A 21,364-nucleotide genomic window follows, 5' to 3' on the forward strand; every position below is an offset into this window, starting at 1 on the left:
GAATCCGAAGAAGCGACAAAACTTCTTTGAGACTCTCATAAATCAACCAAACTACAAGCCTTCTTGTGGCTAATCAGGGGATTTATCCATGGAGTGCATAAACGGATAAATGCATAAACGGATAGTTGGAATTTATAAATGGGTCTGCCAGCCACCTGCACCTATTGCACAAGAAGTCTCACTAAAACTATTGAACATTGCCTATAATCATGTAAGGTTGCATGCAGCACTTGACATTGTTTCCTCCTATTTGGCCACACCTTGACATTGTAATGAACTTGTCCTAGCAAGAGACCTTCACAACCATCCCCTTTAGTACCCAGCAATCTACAATGCAGAGCTATTAAACCCAACACTCATTACACATAGTGCTTGGCTTGAAACCATCTATGCTGGCATGACTCAAAAGAACCATCTTCTTAGTCTCTCAGCAACTTGCAGTCCAAAGAAAAAAGCAGAACTAGTACTAGAATCCAGCACCATCTGGTGTGACAACCAGGTCCAGTGCTCTGGTAGTCTCCTCCTCTCTAAGTGGATCCTATCACCAGTGTTCCTTAATCCCCCAACCCCACCTAGGGACTGGGCCCTCACTATACCTTTTAATCCTTAATCAACACCATTACTTTCACAACAAAAATAAAAATAAAAATAAAATTATATTAAAATGCCAACTCAATGCCCTGATCAATTTGATAATTTCTCAATCTATTTTTATGTTATTGAAAAAATATAGAAATTAAAAATAAATAAATTGTGAGCTGTTTGTTATTTTTATAACATGAATTAGGTGATTCACTATCTTAGTAACAGTTGGTTGCTACTTTAACAGACTCTTACTAGATGTGGTTGTGATCAAAGGCCTTGCAATCTTACTTTTGCAATGGTCAATTCCTTTGCCTCCTGAAGGTCCTATTTGTCATGTAAATTCCACTTTTCTAAAACTCTTTTCAACACTATTGAAAAGAAACACACACTCACACAATGAACAAGATACAATTTTATGGACTTTATTTGTTGCTGGGGGGTTGATAAATAGATGATGGAATAGAATAAACTCCTTTTTTCTTTTCTTTTTTCTTTTAGAAAGTAACTACTACCTTTGCTATGATTGATTGAAAATGGCCCACAAGGTAATAACCCATGGTAAATGTATTGTAAAGAGATGCACATAAATAGAACAAACAATGTGGTGGAAGAAAATTGAACTTTGTGAGCTTTTATTGTTTTATTTCCAAAAAATATGTGTGAAGATACTCATCATTCCATGAAGTCCACAAAAATACAACAAACTAAAGCAAGTTGAATGCTTTTTAATCAATATCCTTGAGCCAAGGCAAGCCAAGCCAAACTTCTTATTGTGCACTTTTTTATTTTTTATTTTGTATATTTTTTAATTTTTTATTTTGTATTTTTTAATTTTTTTTATTTTGCGATGGAATGGATAGAATCTCGTTGAAAACTTGGATGGTAGTGTGATGTTTGTGTTGGTTGTGCCCAAAACATGAAGCTTGGTTTTTGAGGGCTTCTGCAATCAGTGTACGAATCTAGCATACTCCTTTCTCTAATTGGACACAATTGTTGTATACCCTGGCATCCTTTCCATCTCCTTGCTTGTTGTATTATTTTAATTGTTCAATTTATGTATATGTGTATATATTTTCTGTGTTTTAATATATATATTTTATACACACACATACATGTGTTTTCATTCATGTAAGCATGTCTTTGTGAGTTTTAAAAGTAAATTGATTGTAAGTTCATTTTTTGATTTTTGATTTTTTGAATTTTAATAATTGAAGGAAAATGGAAAAGGTAACTGGAGTTGAATTAAAATGATATAATGTATCTCGACAATTTTGATATGTTGTTACTGAATAATTTCAAAAATCACATAACCCCTCTCTCTCTAACTTGTGAATGTATCTGTATATGCATGACAAACACACACTCTCTTGTATATATATATATATATGTATATATATATGTAATCAAATATAAGTTAACTTGCAGGAAATTGAATCTTAGGCGTGAATTTTGTCAATAACGTAGTTCATCCCACATTTAACATTCCAATTAAAGAACTTAACATGAAACTAATCACGTATTTATTCATAACGACATTGTATACAAACGGTCAACTTGTTCTTGCACCAAAGTCAATATCTTCACGTTCACTTGTTTTCAAAATATCAGCGTAATTTAGATTTGTCTGACCATGCTTTTTAAAGTACATTTACATTTTCACGTATCTATTGTTATCACCACATTCTATAAAATCCACGGTTTTGACGCAATATCCGTGACGAACGCACTAGTCTCTGAAAAGCATAGTTTTGAATATAAACCATGAGACCCAATTTTGCTTGTAGACCTAACTCGTACAATTTTTTCCCGGGAAAGGAAAACAAACAAAAATAGAGGTACTTAGTCCCCCTAGCCCTATAGTGGGTTACCCAACAATGAGTAAAATCCATTAATACCCAAAAGAGCTTAAAAAACGGAAAAATAAAGAGCAGAAAAAGAGTAAGTAATCATACCAACTGCAGATACGGAAACCCACTTTTTTCCATGAACAAGATTGAACCCCGTAAATATTAATAAATAAATAAATAAATCTCACCATAGCCCACAAAGTGGCTCGAATCCAAAGGCAGTGACAGGCAAGGGAAAGATCTTCCGGGAACTAAGGCCGCCAACCCCGGCCCGGCTGTCCGAATGTGACGCCCCGTGCGTCCGAACCTGGGATAAACCACCACCCTGGGCAGGGTCAGTCAGTCAACTGGCGACCCGGCCGGAGATTCTTCGCAAGTGGGTGGGGTTGTGGCTGCGCAGTGTGAATGGGACAAAGTGCTCTCTTCTCGCCACTTGCGTCGCCTCAGCGCCTGGATTCCGCGCAGGCAAATTGCGCTTCATCGTCGCGCCATCGCCATTCTGCGCCGCGAACGATCCCAGCTTACGAATTGTGGTGCGTCGATTGCCTTCGGATTGCGTCGCACACTGGCGCCCCCACACTGGCCCGCTTCCAAAAGGTGATTGCTCCCAAAAAACAAAAGCCTTTTCAGATGCTTTGAATTCGTGTTTTAGAGGCGAGTGTGGACAGAAGCCCTGGTTGCGGATAGTGCAACGGTAGTGAGGGAGAGGGGCGTCGTCACGAGGGCCACATCTTACAGGGCGTGGACTAAAGTGTTGGCAGCGCTCCGATCATAGATTGGCTAAAGCGGGACCGTGAATGATCCAGACCCCCGAGGAGGATTATTACGAGTTTTGTCTTATGCAATTATGAGTTCGGGTCCTTTCCCCCGAGCTCGCGAGATGGCTTTGGGAGGTGGCTGGATGGAATTTGTCGGGCCTCTAGCGTGACGGAGGTGCCAGGTGTTTGTAGACGTGGACCCCAGGGGATGACAGTTCATGTTAATTCTTGGGTTTGATCTGCGGCTGCAGCGAGGCGCAGAAGATGGCGTGACGAGAAGGAGAAAGAAGATGTGAACAGGAAGTGGTGAAGGAGTTGGGGGATTTGTCGGAGAGAATGTTGCGTGGGCTGTGAATGGGCTTTGCGGGGAGTGGATGATGATGACAGGAGCCTGTTGCGGGTATGGTTCTTGACTGATCAGGTTGTTGTGTGCTCGTGAGATGGTTGGTAATGGAGCTCGGAGTTGTGGGTTGTGAGCTTTTCCTGGGGGATGGGAAGCAAGGAGATGTTTCTGAGGCGCGCGGAAAATTTTGGGACCACGGCAGGAAGAACTTGAGCGTGGGTTGAAAAGATCCGTGGTAGAATCCCGGAAGTGTGGTATGCCAGTGGCATGGCGCTGCGGTTGAAGCGAGAGGATTATGATTCTGTGAAGCATGACAGGTGCTTCTCTGAGTGGACGGTGAGCATTTCCCGTGCGCTTCGTCTGTGTGCCGTCGACGTTGAAGTTTATCTTTTGATTCTGAAGTTGCAAATTGATGAGGTTGTGTTGAATGGATACTGGTTCGGGTTTCATCTTCCCTGTCCACTCGGTTTTTCACTTTCGTTTTCGAAGTTTTCATAGTTATTATCATTAAAATTGTCTGTTGGGACTCAGATTCTCGTGGGTCCGTCCGACTGGAAGGAGCAAGCCACTGGTAGAGAAGCTACCGATCGATTCCGGTCCCGCAACCTTCCCAGCCCTACTGGAGGGTCTGGAATTTATGAGTTGGGGGTTACATTGCCTGCTTGGAAGACTGTGGATCGGCACAACGAACACGGTATCGTTAAATCTGAGGATGTCATAGTAGTTTATGTTGGCCACGCTGACAATATTCGTAAACGGCTCCAGCGTTACGGACAAGCTGGCGCACATCTTGAGGGAACAAGGTCAGACATCGTCACTTGATATCGTGTGGATTTATCCAACTTTTCCTTCTCAGTTTTAATTCCTATGGAATCTCTCCATTATATATATATATATATATATATATATATACATATACATATACATTTATATACATATAAATACTCACGCACTCTCATTCTCATAGTATATTGTCATGTTATATTGAGGTTTGATTCTCCATCTGTCCGCAGGTCTCTGAATTCGTCGAATTTTTCAGCACCGACGAAGTCATTAAGTTTTTTGTCACCTAACAAACCCTCGAGGTCCAGCTCTGTACAGTTTGAGGATATGCACATGAGTAATGGGGAGGAATCTATTGTGAACAAACTCAGGCATAGAAGTGACAGCGACAGGCATATTAGCAGCAATGGTAGGAGGCACAAAAACATAGAAAGGCAACCGAGCAACTTCAACATAAGTATTCCTGTGGCTGAGCCCGTGTTTTCGGCTGACTCGGGTGCCAGAGGATCTCCGCGAGGCCCCCGATTGTTCTCCGAGGTCTTCGCACTTGGGTGCTCTATAGCTTATCGTTGGTCATCGGTAAGGAACTTAGCATGCTCTTCCCATTTCAAAATCAGAAACTGATCTCGTAACGTACTCGAAACTTGAAGTTCAACAATCTCTTTGAAACCACAATTTGGACCAACTGAGCTAGCACCAGTGTTGAGGCTCTGTTTTAAGTCGTTGTGAAGGTCTTTGAACTTTGCCAATATGGTGTTCCCATCACACATAATTTATTCAGTCTTAGCTCTCCGGAATAATCCTAATATCTGTGTTGCGCAGACTAAAACCAAAGATGTAGCGGAGTTTTTGGTATCAGAGCTAACTGATGCATTTGATTACGCTTGGAACCGGGGCGGGAACTCTGACGTGCGGTCTCAAGATATCCTCGGGAAAATTGTGTTAGGTAAAAGAGGTTATGGGTCAGCGTGCTGTTCTATAAATAACTCGAAGTGGTCTCGGCTTGTATTTAAAAGAAAGATAGTCGGCATCAAAATCTTGGGCGCGCACAAACCTTTAGAGGCAAGGTCGCGAAGGAGGTCAGGACAGAGAGGGATAGGGGGTGGCTTGTACCTTGTACTGAAGAAGAGTCCCCATATGATGATCATGGGCGGGAAGTCCGCGAAACACTGTGAATTTACGAAAATAGACATACCCGTAGATCGATGCGGGGTATTATTAGATAATGGGCTTGTTTGTAATGCTTTACCTCAGAAGGGACGCAAACGGTGTCCCATTCATGTGGATATGAGAAAGTTAAGGCAAAGGAAGTCATCACAGGTAGCTGCTCAGGATTCAAGGAGCGGGAGCTTGGCGAGTGACTCGTACAGCATTGATTCATGCAGTATGGACTCGCACAACTCGCGAGGGATTCCAGCGCGGTCAGCGCCAAGCTCGCCTTGTTTCCCTTTCCTAACCACGAAAAAGATGCCGAAGGCTCCTGAGGATTCGAGGAAGAGAGGGAGTGTGTCTTTCAACACATGGTTGAGCAAAGGCGAGATCCTCAAGGTGAAGAGTTTTGAGTGGTTGCTGGCGATGGAGGAAATCAAAGGCAGGGGCAACAACAACAACGACTGCAGCACGTCGCCGATCCTGAAGCCGGAGGTACTCTCACCTGACACTAAGCCCAATGAAGAAAATCCAGTGCGAGTGAGCAGAATCTCTCTGAATCTCTCCCCAGTTATGGAGACTGTGCGTGAGCAGCCAACTGAACAAGACGTGTACTCTCCGACGGTGGACAATGGCATGCCACATACAATTGTGTCATGGAGATCATCTGTTCGGTGGCCTCCAGCTTCGTTGCGAGACTCTTATGTTACCACCAACAACCCTTCACAGTTTCCTAGAATAAGTTTTTCATGACAACCCTTGATACACACCGTGAATGGTCCTACTGGGTTGCATACGGATCGTGTACAATTGGATTAGTGGGTGACCCCTGTAATGACGGCAGTTCCTCCTGTACCATAGAATAGTGGCATTTTTTGAGTTTCTTCCAGCGCTGTTGAAGCTGTTTATGTAGCATCAGGAAACTCTCGTTTCTGCTGATCGATTTTTTTTTTTTCAGCTGTCAGTAAAAGGAAGGCACTGAATGCATCGTTAAGTTAATATCTCTAGGGTCATGACAATCCAGCTATAACAGATTGTGCAGAAGCATGGTTGTAGCTCCATGATTTAACATATTTCTGCATTCCACTTCACGATGTATGATTACTGGGATTACACGATAGAAACAGTCAAAGCCCTGTCCTTAACGGCACTGTTAAGAGTCTATGCACGTCTTTTTTGATCTATGTAGAAAGTTGGAGGTTCGTCACAGACGAGCAGGATTGTTTTGTAGTTTTGCTTGTCTCTGTCGAAGCCAGGGTAACCACACTTAGCGACTACTACCTGCCCCTACAACGGAATGGTCTTGCAGTATTATTTTGAAGTTGTATTTCTTCATACTCATCTCTATATGAACGTATGTATGTATGTGTATATATGATTTACTTCACAGGCCTTGTTAAATTTTCATAAGCATGCGGCTTACAAGTCAAACCTCTGTAAATCATCTAGTGAATTTGTCTCACTGAAATTGTTCCGTTGCTGCTGTTTTTATGCTGAACTTTGAGCAATAAAGAGGAGCAAACCGTTGAATCTAGAAATCTTGCATCGAAGTTCGCGGTTGACCCCGGCATCTATACGTTATCTCATCGTGTGAGTGAAGAAATCTCAGCACCATCGTGGTTTGGTATTCAAGAAGCCCCTACCGTCCAATTACTGCTTGTCACTTCAATAGGTCATTGCTTCATTGTCTCTTCATCCATATCAAACCAACTCTCTTGTGCGAACACAACTGTCCTTTGGCAAAAGTCGGCGAGGTGGACGAAACTCAAATCCTTTGAGCTCATGGAATGTTTTTCGTCCGTCTATTTTTGAATTCATCTATTTCCAACTGAAAGTGGAGCTCAAATCCCAGTTCTTCTCAAACCTGTAGATTGGGGCCCAACTTTTCTGTAACCATCGGCAGCTCTTTAACAAAGTGCCACAAACAAGCTCCAAACTTCACCGTATGAAGCTGTGCACTGCCTTCACAGTCTCCCAATCTATGCCGATTCAAATCTATGTGATTGCATCAGAGGGACCCTAGCTATTGGGAGTATTATACAGTTTAGTACACTAGTCTTTCAACATAGTATACAATCTATTAGATGTAACTCTACACCAAGAGTTGTGACTGTTGGTGACACTTTTGTACACACAATATAATGTGTAATGTTGATCACATATAATATGACATAAGATGTTTCCAACAAAATATTAGAGCTATAGAAATATTTGAACTTTAAAAATATAAGAGTAGATGAATATTGTAGCTGAAAAAGGATTTTTGAAATTACAAATTAGATTGTAATGATAACAATAAAACAATCTATTGTAATAGGAAAGGTTGATGAAGAACTTGAAGTTCTTCAAAACATGAGAAGCAATTTTAAACTTGAAAATAACAACATACAAACCATAAGGAAAGATATAATTGAATTGTTCAAGAATAAGTTAATAAATAATTTCAAATCAACTTTAAATTAAGAGTATTGAAGATGACACAAAAGATGGACATCAATTATGTTCTAAAATTTGATGGTTCATATTTTAATATATAAAAACATAAAATAACATTAGTTTTCAAGGCTGAAAAATTATGGCCTATAGTAAGTGGTGAAAAACTCTTATTAGTGGAACCAACAATAGTTGAAATTAATATCAAAATCCCAACTTTACTTATCATAGGAGTAGGGAATATAAGTGCATGGATAGACAAGGATATCTCGTCTTTAACTATAATAAAAAATTATCTAAAAAAAATATTATTTCACATATACAATCTTGTAGATCAACACATTTAACATGGCAATAATTAGTAAATTTTTTTGAATCACAAGATATAGTATCAAAAGTGTATTTAAAAGACAAGTTATATACTTTAAAAATGAGAGAAGATGATAGTGTTATTAAATACATATATACCTTTAGAGTATATTTGGCATAATTATTGGTGACACGATTAGAAATTCTAAATGAGGAAGCAATTTTCACCTTAATGAGAAGTTTCTCTCTAAGTTAAAGATTCTTCATTAGCTCCTTAAAAAGGTAGCTTGGAGTCACATTACAATTTTTGATAACAGATTTGATCTAGGAAGAAACTCTCATAAAAAATATGAGTTTAACATCTGATAATATATCAGCCTTATATGTAGACAAGAAAATTTAGAATCATAATAAGAAATCTTATTTGAACAAAAAGTTCAAAAAGAATTCACAAGAAGAGAGTATTGCCTCTAAGCCACATGAAAATAATGTTTTTGCCATTGACAAGAAGTATTTTTTTTTACAAAAACCACATCACTTGATTAAAGATTATTGAATAAGAATATGAATTAAAAATTATAAAAATAGAAAAAAATTATTAAAAAATCAAAAAATTATATATAGCAATATTTATAGTAAAAGATAATTCAAATTCAATGTAGTATGTGGACTTGAAAGCAACTCAATACATGTGTCATGAGTTAGAAGGGTTTATCAAATATATTAAAAGTGAAGATAAGGAAGTTGGCTACTTAGAAGATGATACTTTATAATATATAATAGAAAGATATAGTAATATAAATGTAAGACTTACAAATGGAGATGAAAAAATCATATCTTATATTTTATATATACCAAGACTTGCAATGAATTTGTTTTCTATCAAATAATTGGTTAAGGCAAGAAAATAATTTGTATTAGAGTTAGAGAAACTATACTTACAAAAAGATTTGGTCAAATAATTGTAATATGAAATTAAATCCTAATCTATATGAATTAGATATAACAATTCTATCAAACAAGCATCAAATTGCTATTCCAACTACTACACAATTAAACAAAGCTAATTTGTAGCACTTAAGGCTAGAACACATAAATCAATAAAGACTAAAATAAATATAAACTATGAAAAAAGAGATTGATCTCTTTGATGAAAAAAAAATTACTTTATGTTAACTTTGTATAGAAGATAAGCAATATAAAGAAAAAAATTCTACACAAGATGTATAAAGAACTACACAATTATTAGAACTTATACATTTTTACATTTGTGATTTTATATAAGTAAGAACATATTTAGAATATACTTATTTCATTACATTTATTGATGATCTATCAAGATATTGCTATAGGTATTTGATGAAATATAAATTTGAAGAATTTGAAAAATTCACTTTAAACAAAAACTTTGTAAAAAATAAATTAATTTTTAAAATAAAAATATTAAGATCCAATAATGGAGGTGAATACAAATCAAATAAGTTTAAAGACTTCTGTAACAAATAAGGAATCAGACAATCTTATATTACATTTTATACACCACAAAAAAATGGTATTTTTAAAAGAAAGAATAGACCATTAATAAGAGCAATTCTTGTAATGCTACCTTATTAAAATTTGCCTACAATTTTTTGAGGTGAAGCACTCCAAATATCAAAATATCTCTAAAATAGGAGCCTTACAAAATCTATACAAGATAACAAAAAACTATTGGAGTTATAGTACAAAAGACAACCAAATTTATCAAATCTTAAAGTTTTTGGATACAAAGCTCATGTTTTCATTCTTAAAGAAATAAGAAAGAAGCTAAAATCTCATTTTCAAGAATTTGTCTTCTTAGGCTATAGTGGAGAATCTAAAGCTTACACACTCATGAATACACAAAATCAACAAATCCTCATTTCAAGAGTTATTCTCTTTAATGAGAATCTATATGATAAAAAAATAAAACCATTATTGTAAAAGAAAAATGATGAGCTTTTAATTGATTTATAATTATTTAATCATCCTCCAACAACTATAAGATCTAATGGTAAAAACATATCTCTTGCTCAAGGAATATCTTCACAACCAATACAACTACTACAAGATACACATATATTTGATTAGCAACAAATATATAGCAATTTTTAAAATAAGGAAGGACAACTCTTTTCTTGCATTGATATCATTGAAGTCTTCTTTCAACTATCATTACATAATGATTAAGAAATCTTACCTCTTAACAATAATGAAGTCAATTCTACATTGAAAGAACAAAGTCTTCCTTGTAGTTCTTGACCTATAAGAACTATTAAACCAACTAAAAGTTTGTTAGAGTCTATATAAAGAAAAAAAAGAATATAAATATCAAGGTAATAAAAATCACCAAGCCCACCTTGTTTCTACCACCGTAGAAGCCTCAAAATCTATTTAAGAGAGAATGGAGAGAGTTGATGCACAAGAATGGCAAAAAATAATTGATGCTAAAATTAAATTTTTAGACAAAAATAATACATGAAAAATGACCAATTTTCCTTCCAATAGAAAAGCAATCAATTCAAAGTGGATTTTTAAAATTAAAACTTAAGCTAATGGAATTATTAACAAGTATAGCAATGCTAGTTGTAAGAGGTTTTACTCAAATTCAAGGTATTTATTATATGGAGACATTCTCTCTTGTAATCAAATTTAACTCCAATAAAGTTCTTTTTGCCTCAGCTACTCAACATAATTTGGAAATATATCAATTAGAAGTTAAAATATTATTTTTAAATGATTTTATAGAAGAAGATATCTATATGACTATTCTTAAAGGTTTATCTAGTATACATACTAATATGGTATGTAAAGTATATAAATCCTTATAAGACTTTAAACAATCTTCAAGGGTATGGTATCAAAGATTAGATCAATACTTAATTCTTCACAATATTATGTACTTTATATGTAGCTTATAATTTCAAAATGAAAGAAGCTTAAACAAAATAAATACTTTGTAATAAGTTTATTAAAAAAAAGATTTGATAAAAAATTATATAGTATTTTTTATTTTTAGATATAATAAATATGTATATATATATATATATATATATATATATATGTGTATGTGTATGTGTATGTGCGTGTGTGTATGTGTATGTGTGTATATGTATGTGTATGTATGTATGTATATATATTGGCAAAATTATAAACAAAATAACAAAACTCATTTGAGGAATAAATTTTTCTTTATATAAGATAATACTTTTGAAAATATATTAAATAGTATTTACTTGATATTATTATTACTTTTAGTATTGATATTTTATTTTTTATTTTTTATTTTATTTTAATATTTTTAAAGTTATTTATTATTTAGATATTTTTATTTTTATTTTATTTATAATTATTATTTTGATATTTCTTGTAATTAGTATTTTTGATTCATGTAATAAAATAAAATAAAATCTAAGTTTTAATCTAGCTTGTTCAAAACCTAATTAAATAAGTTTAGAAAAATATTACAAAAAAAAGAATAAAGTTTCTTATACAATATTCAATAAATTCTAATATATATATATATATATATATATATATATATATATATATATATATTTATGGAGGATTAAAAAAATAATAATTTTATTTAATAAAAAGAAATGCCACTATCTAAGAAGTGATAGTATTTTATTTTATTTTATTAAATAATTTTGAATGCAACTTTAAGAAAAAATTGCTACTTAGTGAATTAGAAATCTTTTGATAAGTTTCTCATAAGTATAATATGTAAGTCTTATTTTAAAACATGTATGTTGCTTTCATTAATATTTTACCTAATTTTTATTAATGTTAAATATGTGTGTGTGTATATATATATATATATATATATATATATATGTAATTTTTTTAAAATTGAAAAAATAATTAAATATTTAAATATTATACAAAATACTATAATAGAAAAATTGGAATTTTAGAAGCTATGATATTTTGCTTAATATTAGAAGATATAAGTCACTTTGAAGAAAATGTCATTGAGGATAAAATATTTTTCAAAACAATTAAGTAATAAACACACGTAATGATGATAAAATTTAAATTTCTATTCTTTAGTTACATTTCAAACTCAAATTTAATTTAATTGTATAATTATATTAATTATATAGGTCTTAGTTATCATATATTTTATTTTTATTGTTTATTTTATTTATTTATTTTTTGATAATTAAGTATAAAATCCTAGAATTTTTTTTTTAGCTTAATGGGTTATTTTTTATACTAGAATTTATACTAGGATATGTTAAACGAGTTTGACAAAAATATTTAACTTTTATGAATAAAAAAAATTGTAATAAATACGAATTTTATAATATCTAAAAATGTACTATGAATAATACTCTAAGACATTTTTAATAAAACATTAGATATGATAAGCATCTATAAATTTGATAAAAATAAAAAGAAAAAAATTATATATATATATATACATATATATATATATATACATATATATATATATATACATATATATATATATATATATATATATATTTGACATCTTAAACTAGTTATTTAATACCCTTTAACTAATATTCCTCATTTACTTGATAATATTTGCTAGAATGGAGATCATTTTTAGGTTATAAATTTATATTTTTTAACTAATATTCTTTGTATAGTTTATAAATTTTTTATCTATTGAGGTTGTAAATTAAGCAAGATGCACAAATATACTAAAATGAATAAATCGATACTACATAGAATTTTAAAAAGTATATTTAGCTCTTACCATCTTTTTATGGATTTTTTTGATATGTACTATATCTTAATTAAGCAATATTTATTAATTTTATTTTCTAAGTAATATATAAATAAACTAAAAAACCATTAAGAAATATATATATAGTTAAACATAAAATTTTGTATATTTAAAAATAAGAATCTTTAGGATATATATATATATTTATAGAGAGAGAGAGAGAGAGAGAGAGAGATATTTTATTTATGAAGCCACAACAACAATATGTTGTAATAGAAGCTTAATTAAGTCATTTAAAATCAGTAAATGTTAAACAAGGGTGCCTTTTAGTACCGCATTAGTATAGTTGAGAGAAATTTTAACTTAAACAGAAACTTTTGCTTAATAGTTTAAGATATAGTCTACTATATGATAATATTTTTAAAACAAAATTAGATGATATTATTTGGATTTTAAATTCTAAATTATTTCATAAAAAATAAAATAATATAGTAGAATTTTTATTTTCTAATAGTAAGAGAATTTATAATTTTTTAAGAAGTTCTAATATTTAATAAAAATAATATGAAATAAGTCAAATATATTTTTAATATTTATAAATTTGATTTTTATTAATATTGATAAAATCCAAATAAGAATTTATTCTAATCTAATAATTAAAATTTTTGAATATTTTAATTTTATAATATTAAATTAATAATTTTTTCTAAATTTAAAAAACATAAAATAATAAAGTTTAGCATCAAAAATTTATGATCCAAATAATTTATATAAGTCAATATATCATAATTTTTTGTTGATGATATTTTAGTTTTTTAACAAATCTCTAAAATAAAAATAAAAATATATGAATTATTATATTGATACTATCTAATGCAATTATATACCAATTTGGTATAGAATAAGAATACTTTAGCTAAAAGATGAGATTTCAAAGGATCTCAAAATTTCTATATAAGTGACAATTAAATCAATAAATAATATAAATTTAAAGATTTTTAAATTATCACAAGTAGTAGAAAAGATAATTTCAAAATATTCTTTAATATGATTGTAAATCTATAAGTTAATATTGATAAAAAAGATATTCAATTCTAAAAATATACTCAAAGTAAAGCAATACTAAATTGGTTATTTCAATAATGTGTGGTAGAAATAAAACAATAAAGGATAGTATAGGAACATCATACTATTTAAAAATAAAAATAGAAATTAAAAAAAAAACTCTATATTAAAACACAAGAATTTTTCAAGCACAAATTTGGAATACTTTAACAAAACAAACACAAACATTATATGATAGGGGATTTCAAACATTACACTTTTACAAAACCAAATAATTGAGATTCAATATATGATATTTTCAAGATCATTTAAAATATCAAATCCAAAATATCACCATTCAAAGTTTATCATTTCTTCATAAATCTTAGAAGGTATGCTATTTTTTTGGAGCACCAAGAAATGGTGTTAGGTGGTGTGGTATAGAGTCAAAGGCTAAGGCTATCTGCCTTTCTTTAGATATTTGATTTCAAAAATCACTCAACTCATGAGGCCTTTCTTTTGATATTTATAGATTTCAAAATCACCAAACTTATAAGGTGGGTGATTTGGTGAAGTATCAAGTCATATTTTGAAATATCATAAGTTACTTTGAGCAAATATCACCTGTAAAGGCCATGTTTGAAACCCACTAATCTCTTTGTATGCTCAGTTCTTTCACACAGAATCCACAAACTTAAAAAGAAATATAAACACTTGATGACAGATTAGTTGTAATGCACCAGATACGTGGTTAATCAAAATAGTTGCATGGTGGTCCCATTACAGGTCTGGCAAGGATGTAAATGATTAGTGGGTAATGACAAGGAAGTTCATGATTAGGGAGTAATGACAAAAGGAAGTGAATTATTAGTGAGTAATGATCCTGCGAGGACTTGGAAGGAGGAAGATCTGCACAAACAAACGTAGACTGGTGATGATCGAGGAGGAGGAAGGCAGTGAAAGGAAGTTCCGGGTGGTTATGTCATGTGCAGAGGTAAAATCCAAGTTGCTAGACACAGTTTTGTCGGATCCCCATTAATAGATGCCGTCGTTTAGTGGCATCATTGGTATGAGGTCTGCACACTAACGCACAGTCGCCTCAACAGCCAGCTGAGATCCTCTCGACACACGAACCGAAGGTAATAAAGTCTTCTTCTATACCCACTTCAAGGCGGTGAATGAGTGCACTTCAGTCTTGCAAATCCCCCAATTTCACTACGATCGAAATAGTCCAGGAACACACCAGTTTTCTCTTGGCTTGTATGTGTTTTTTTAACTCCATGTTGTGGTCGAATATGGTTCTGTAGCTGAATTGCACTTCTGTGCCAGGTCGTTATGAGTTCTTTGTCTTTTCAGTGAGTTCGCTGATTTCCTTCAGCAGAAAACATGATCAGCATGGTGAAGCTTGGCTGATTTGCTGTCTTCTTGCCGGCTGTCACGCTTCTAGAGAACATCTTCGATAAGTTCAGATTCCAGTTTACGTAATATTTTAAGTGACGTGAAGATTGCCGGTTGATGTAACGGCTAGGATTCGAAGTGCTGTAGACTGTTTGAATGGTTCCGTGAAAAATTCCATCTTAGAGACTTAAAGAGGAGCTGAACTTTGTCCAGGTTGCGGTTTAATGACCCCAGAAGCCTCTCTTGTTAACGTAGGTAGGTTATTATGCTGACGTGGGGAGACTTTGCAAGAGAACAAGGTTTTCATCTTGTATGATGTGCTGTTTTTGACAGAGTTTCTGATACTTAATTACTGTTTCAGATAGATCTTTGAAAAGAAAGACTACGTCCATGATGTTCGAACAAGTTCTTCATGAAGTTGTTCTGATGGACAGATCCAGAGTAAGTTGAAGCTGATGCATTATCTGCCCACTACTCGTGATTCCTAGATACAGGAGCTAATCTCATTGTAGCTTTCCAGTATCAAATATTCTGGATATGGATGAGTCCCGATTAAGTAAATGGAGGAGTTTGTAGTTGGACAGGCTTGAGGAGATGCACCGAGTTAGTGTGCAGCAATTGCTAGCTCGGCAGTGTACTACTTCATGTGGGGGAGAGTAATGCACCGCTGGACCTTACAGATGAACGGCCATTTAGCATATTTATTCAAGTCATCACTGATCAATGTAATTATTCGATCAAGCTTCGCTGATCTGATCTCGCAATGTTGTGTCTCATACCAGTTGGGTAACGATTGTGTCTAACCGTTCATCATCGAATCACTACCGACAAGAATATGGTTCTCATATTCGATACATTGTTGAAGAATTGTGCTTCTAAAATGTGGTGTTTCAACGTTTTCGCATGCTCTAAGGAGCGAGACTGGATACTGCGTGGTATAGCTACCACAAGACACAGGGGCGCTGAGAACAAATTACAACACTGAGTAAATTTATGTGAGCTAAAAGGAAGCAAGAGGAGTAACGAAAGGCGGAAAAAAATACTGGACCGAGCCTGGAATTCGAAGATGAGTTGCAATGGGTATCGTGTGTTGCGCAAAAGCTGCAGCAACACTTGCATACTCCGTCCTTGTCTGGAATGGATCGAAAGCTCAGATGCCCAAGGGCATGCGACAATATTCGTGGCTAAATACTTTGGCCGCGCTGGGCTAATGGGCATCATCAGTGCAGTGCATGAAACTCAGCGCCCTGGTTAGCATTCACCAAATTATTCACTGATTTAATAATCACGGTTTATTTAGTTTCCGGATACCTCTGACTGAAGCAGCGTGACAGAATGCAGTTATCAAACCGCTCCTTTCGAATGACGAAAAGATCAGTGACTGTTCCACTGGAATAAGGTGGTCTAATCGTTTTTAATTGGCTAAAAGTTGTCGAATAGATTTGAGCATGTTTTTAGCAAGACATTATGAATGCTAGCAAACCGTATTGAGTTTGCCACAAGGACACAGAACAGCCAAGAAAATTAGTAGGCTCGGTAACGGACTTCTCTGGAGTAAATGCACTATTGCCATAGAATTTTTGCATGGTTCATCCAGGTTGAACTGCTGCAGTATAATTCGTTAATGGAATTTCATAATACCGTCACCAATTTAAGCGTGATTACTAACTCTGGGATTTCTGCATTTGCTTGTGCATCGCTGTTCCAGTCACTGCTCCTTGAAGCCTGAGGACGCACAGTGAATCCAATGTTTGGAGAGGTGGGTCTACTTTCAGATGAAAATGGGCAAGCGACTATTTTGATTATTAAATATTTATTATTAAATTATTAAATATATATAAACTCTAATCATCAACTATTTAAACAACTAAGATATCTACTTCATAAACCTTCAATATTCCAATTCAATGTTTTAATGTGTAGATTTAAAATATCCCTCCTTATCAAGGTCATGAATCTCAAAGAATCAAATGATCAATACACTCTTGTATCATTCAAAAAGAGTAAGAAATCACTCAAAGATGGTATAATATTGAACTAGAATGTCTATTGCCAAAGACAAGAAAGTGAAAGTCTCTTGAAACAAGACTAGGAACATGAAATGTGATGATAAGAATAAAGAAGGTTTCATTCTTACCTCTATATATATTATCTAACTAAGAGCTATGTAATGACATTTTATAGGACATCTAACAAATGTCCAACTTGTGAGACACGTGTCTAACTTATAATATAAGTTTCTTATATGTGTGCCACATGGTTAACTAATATCACAAGCTACCAACACATGCAACATGTGGCTAATTCATTGACTAAGTTTCTAATCTACTAATCAATTACAAATACATCTAAAGTCAAATCCAAATCTATGAAGCTTCTAAGAAGCTATGTCACAAGATATTACCAAATCTTCTTATATTTATCTATTACCTTATACTTCTTATTTAAGTAAATATATATGTCTATGATACTCCTATACATTGATATATAAATGTGCAACAATCCTTGATTCCATATCTATATCAAATTCACTCAAGCAATCAAAAAATTACATTTGGCTTATATTATTTACTATATTGACTCACTCTTGTACTCCACCATCAACCTAGATTAAGAAAGTAATATATTACAATTACCTTGAGAACTATAGAATTGCATAATTCTATATAAATTATAAAATCTTGTTTAATTTATAACTATGGATTTTATTAATAAATACTTAAATTTATGAAAAAATAATAATTAGAAATAATACTTATTTATATAATTTTTAATGAATATAATAATAATAAATGACAATCAAGTAATAAATTTTTTGTTATCATTAGATAAAATTATTAAAAAACTAAAGATGTTTATTTAGGAAATAAAGTATAAAAAAATAGACAAGATAATTCATGATAATATAGAGAATTGATAAAATATATCACAAATAAAAATAAAAAATCCAAAAATTATTTATGAAAAAGAAGTTTATTAATAAGATAATTTTTATTATTTATTGCTTTCTGTATTTTATAAATTTATTTTATAAATTTAAAGAATGAAAAAATGAAAAAAAAAATTCAAGGTACAATTTTGCAAGAAGTTATTTCACTATAATCTTAATTTAATTCATTATAGAAAAATTCATTAGATTTTAATTATGATTATCCAAGTTCAAGTTTTATTTGAAGAAAAAGCACAAAAAATAATAAGTAAAAAGAAAAAAAAGCCCTACAAAGTACTAGCAGGAGTTTACAAGATTGTTATTTTTATGGAATTGTTTTTGTAATATTTATTATATATGGTTTATTAATTCATGTGGAATTAAAAATAAAAATAAAATAATAATAAACATGCATATGTAGTTTTATAAAATTCTACAGTATACAGCACACACCATAAACAATAGAAAATATCAAGAATGTGAAATTCACAGCAGAAATATCCAACATGTTGAAGGCTGAGTGCATTGGGATGGGAAAGTGAAGAAAGGAGTGCAACGCCAGAGGGAACGTGAGAGGAAAGCATGAAACAAAAGTAACAGAGAACAGAGTGAACGAACATAATAATTATCGACGAATGATACTTACGATTCATCTAAGGAGCTAGGGTTTCATAGAGGACGCTGCTTCCACAGGACTCCTCCTCTTTCGCTCGCACGCCCTCCCGGTTGCAAGCTCTCGCTAGGTCGCGCCCTCGTCATTTCGACGCCACCATGGCCACTCAAATGAGCAAGAAACGAAAGGTGTGTGTGTAGCCATTGTTCCCCGCTCATTTTTGCCAATGGGTTGGGATTTTTTTGCTTATTATTCTGTTTTTTCATGAGCAGTTCGTAGCGGATGGAGTCTTCTTTGCGGAGCTGAACGAGCTTCTCACCCGGGAGCTTGCTGAAGATGGGTACTCTGGCGTGGAAGTGCGCGTCACTCCCATGCGTACCGAGATCATCATCCGTGCCACTCGCACCCAGAACGTGTTGGGTACGTTGATCGTTCTGGCGGCTTAGAGTGGGAGAGATTTAGGGTTTTTGTGCGGGTGGAGTTTGAGTAGGAAGCGAATGTGTTTTTTTTTTTTTTTTTTTTTTTTTTAAATTATTCTTTAACTTGGTCTTGAGGATTGACTGTTCGATCTTGTGATGCAGGTGAGAAGGGACGTAGGATCAGGGAGTTGACCTCCGTTGTCCAGAAGCGTTTCCAGTTTCCGGAGGGCACCGTTGAGTTGTATGCCGAGAAGGTGAACAACAGGGGTCTGTGCGCCATTGCTCAGGCTGAGTCGCTGCGGTACAAGCTTCTTGGAGGTCTTGCTGTGCGCAGGTGCGATGGGTTGCCATTCGTGTAATTATGCCCGTGTATTCATCAGTTGCACTTTGATTTGAATCTAGCTTCCCATGTTAAGTACTTATCAGAATCGATGGTGTATGACGTTTTCTTTTTTGTATGACGGGTACAGGGCGTGCTACGGAGTGTTGAGGTTCATTATGGAGAGCGGTGCTAAGGGTTGTGAGGTAAGTTTCACAGCATATGGGAACCAGAATTTACTATGTTGAAACCATGTAGTTCCTGCTTGTGGTTGATTAGGATGTATTTATTAAGAAACCTTACATTTAGATCCTTGGTGAGTTATGCCTTGCCTATGATTGGAATGTACAGTTTAGGATATGAACTAAAAATTTGTTGTGTGTCTCTTGGATCTATTAGTAACTTAGATAGGGCGAACGCACAATGAGTTGAATGAGAAGCTGTCTAAGCGTGAGCTTTTGTGTATTAAAACCTATGCATAAGCTGTATAAGAAAATTTAATTCCCGAATATGTCTATGCTCTCTGGGTACACTAAATCTTCCTAATTTACAGTCACTCTTTAAAAGCTGCCGAAAAGAACCTCTCCATCTTCCTTTTTCTCATGGAGTAGTGCGTCTGAAGACACCCGAATACTTTCTGGTTAAGTAGGTGCAAGCATTGTGTGACGATGTTAGCGGGTTTGGCTTGCAGGTCATTGTCAGTGGCAAGCTGCGTGCCGCTAGGGCCAAGTCTATGAAGTTCAAGGACGGCTACATGATTTCATCCGGAAGCCCTGTCAATGATTACATCGACAGTGCTGTTAGGCACGTCATGTTGCGTCAGGTATGTTACATATCCTTGGCCATTTCTCTGTTAACTGAGTTTTTCTGGCTCTTCCCTTATACTTCTTGTATCAAATTGAGTTATCTCAGCATTTCGGTAATGCTTTCAGTTTGCCGTTGTGAAACTGAATCGAAGATATTGCTGTCTTCTAGGGAGTTTTGGGTATCAAGGTCAAGATCATGCTCGACTGGGATCCCAAGGGCAAGCAAGGACCTATGACTCCACTTCCAGATGTGGTCACCATCCATATGCCCAAGGAGGAGGAAGAGTTTGCTCACAAGCCCCATGTAGGGAAGGAAGCAGAGATGTAAAACAGGACGTTGAGTCCCATGTTTCTTTCTGATTTGAGTGTAAAATCCTCTATGTAATGAAGTCCAAAGTATCAATATGACTCATCGACTTAGATGTCAAGTGGAGCTCATTGATTGCACTAGTGGATCGCACATAGTTTCACCGATTCAGTAGACACATGGCGTTCTGTGTGGATGTTAACGCCACTCTTATTTCATGAAGAGGTATGCGGCTAACTTGATACGTAAGAACTTATGCATCGCATGATTGTACAACCAGCTGGAAAATTGAAGAGACATGAACTGAAAACACTTGTTTCTGTTTGCTCCTTCTGCAATATGAGTAATATTTGAATTGGTCATCTGAATAAATTCAAGTTTCAAGTTTGTCTGTGAAGGAGGGCGACGAAATATGATTTTATCGCCTATCAGTACAAACTTGAATAGTGAGTATCCAAAAGGGGGATTTAGTTAGCCGTATTGAGGCTCTCCAATTGTAGACTCATCCAACAGAGACTCTCTGCTGTATAAATATGTGTCACCCTGTGTAGCATAGTTACCGTTCCTTAGGGTCACTACCAGCTGAAGCCAGATTCTTCAAG

General features: G+C 34.1%; 2 protein-coding genes across 2 annotated transcripts; both read left to right on the plus strand.

Annotated features, from left to right (window-relative positions):
* Nucleotides 1–3,420: 3,420 nt before the first annotated feature.
* On the plus strand, nucleotides 3,421–6,556 carry LOC112292759 (uncharacterized). Its single transcript, XM_024541565.3, has 4 exons — nucleotides 3,421–3,869; nucleotides 4,065–4,336; nucleotides 4,547–4,895; nucleotides 5,139–6,556. Exons 1-4 carry the CDS (start codon nucleotides 3,801–3,803, stop codon nucleotides 6,216–6,218), a joined length of 1,770 nt encoding a protein of 589 aa, XP_024397333.1. The 5' UTR covers nucleotides 3,421–3,800; the 3' UTR covers nucleotides 6,219–6,556.
* Nucleotides 6,557–19,012: 12,456 nt separating this feature from the next.
* LOC112292807 (small ribosomal subunit protein uS3x) lies at nucleotides 19,013–21,100 on the plus strand. Its single transcript, XM_024541637.3, has 6 exons — nucleotides 19,013–19,099; nucleotides 19,184–19,331; nucleotides 19,493–19,664; nucleotides 19,801–19,855; nucleotides 20,341–20,472; nucleotides 20,625–21,100. Exons 1-6 carry the CDS (start codon nucleotides 19,070–19,072, stop codon nucleotides 20,781–20,783), a joined length of 696 nt encoding a protein of 231 aa, XP_024397405.1. The 5' UTR covers nucleotides 19,013–19,069; the 3' UTR covers nucleotides 20,784–21,100.
* Nucleotides 21,101–21,364: the final 264 nt, after the last annotated feature.

The sequence above is a fragment of the Physcomitrium patens genome, chromosome 15, assembly GCF_059467195.1.
Source record: "Physcomitrium patens ecotype Gransden chromosome 15, ASM5946719v1, whole genome shotgun sequence".
In the NCBI taxonomy this organism is placed as follows: Eukaryota; Viridiplantae; Streptophyta; class Bryopsida; order Funariales; family Funariaceae; genus Physcomitrium; species Physcomitrium patens.

What these genes read in the sequence shown, in the direction of transcription:
- LOC112292807 (XM_024541637.3), top strand. Translation starts at nt 19,070, where the DNA reads ATGGCCACTCAAATGAGCAAGAAACGAAAG. An exon ending in AAATGAGCAAGAAACGAAAG is followed by an intron (nt 19,100 to 19,183) that starts GTGTGTGTGTAG and finishes TTTCATGAGCAG; the next exon opens with TTCGTAGCGGATGGAGTCTT. An exon ending in GGCACGTCATGTTGCGTCAG is followed by an intron (nt 20,473 to 20,624) that starts GTATGTTACATA and finishes GCTGTCTTCTAG; the next exon opens with GGAGTTTTGGGTATCAAGGT.
- LOC112292759 (XM_024541565.3), top strand. Translation starts at nt 3,801, where the DNA reads ATGGCGCTGCGGTTGAAGCGAGAGGATTATGATTCTGTGAAGCATGAC. An exon ending in GCACATCTTGAGGGAACAAG is followed by an intron (nt 4,337 to 4,546) that starts GTCAGACATCGT and finishes ATCTGTCCGCAG; the next exon opens with GTCTCTGAATTCGTCGAATT. An exon ending in TAGCTTATCGTTGGTCATCG is followed by an intron (nt 4,896 to 5,138) that starts GTAAGGAACTTA and finishes TGTGTTGCGCAG; the next exon opens with ACTAAAACCAAAGATGTAGC.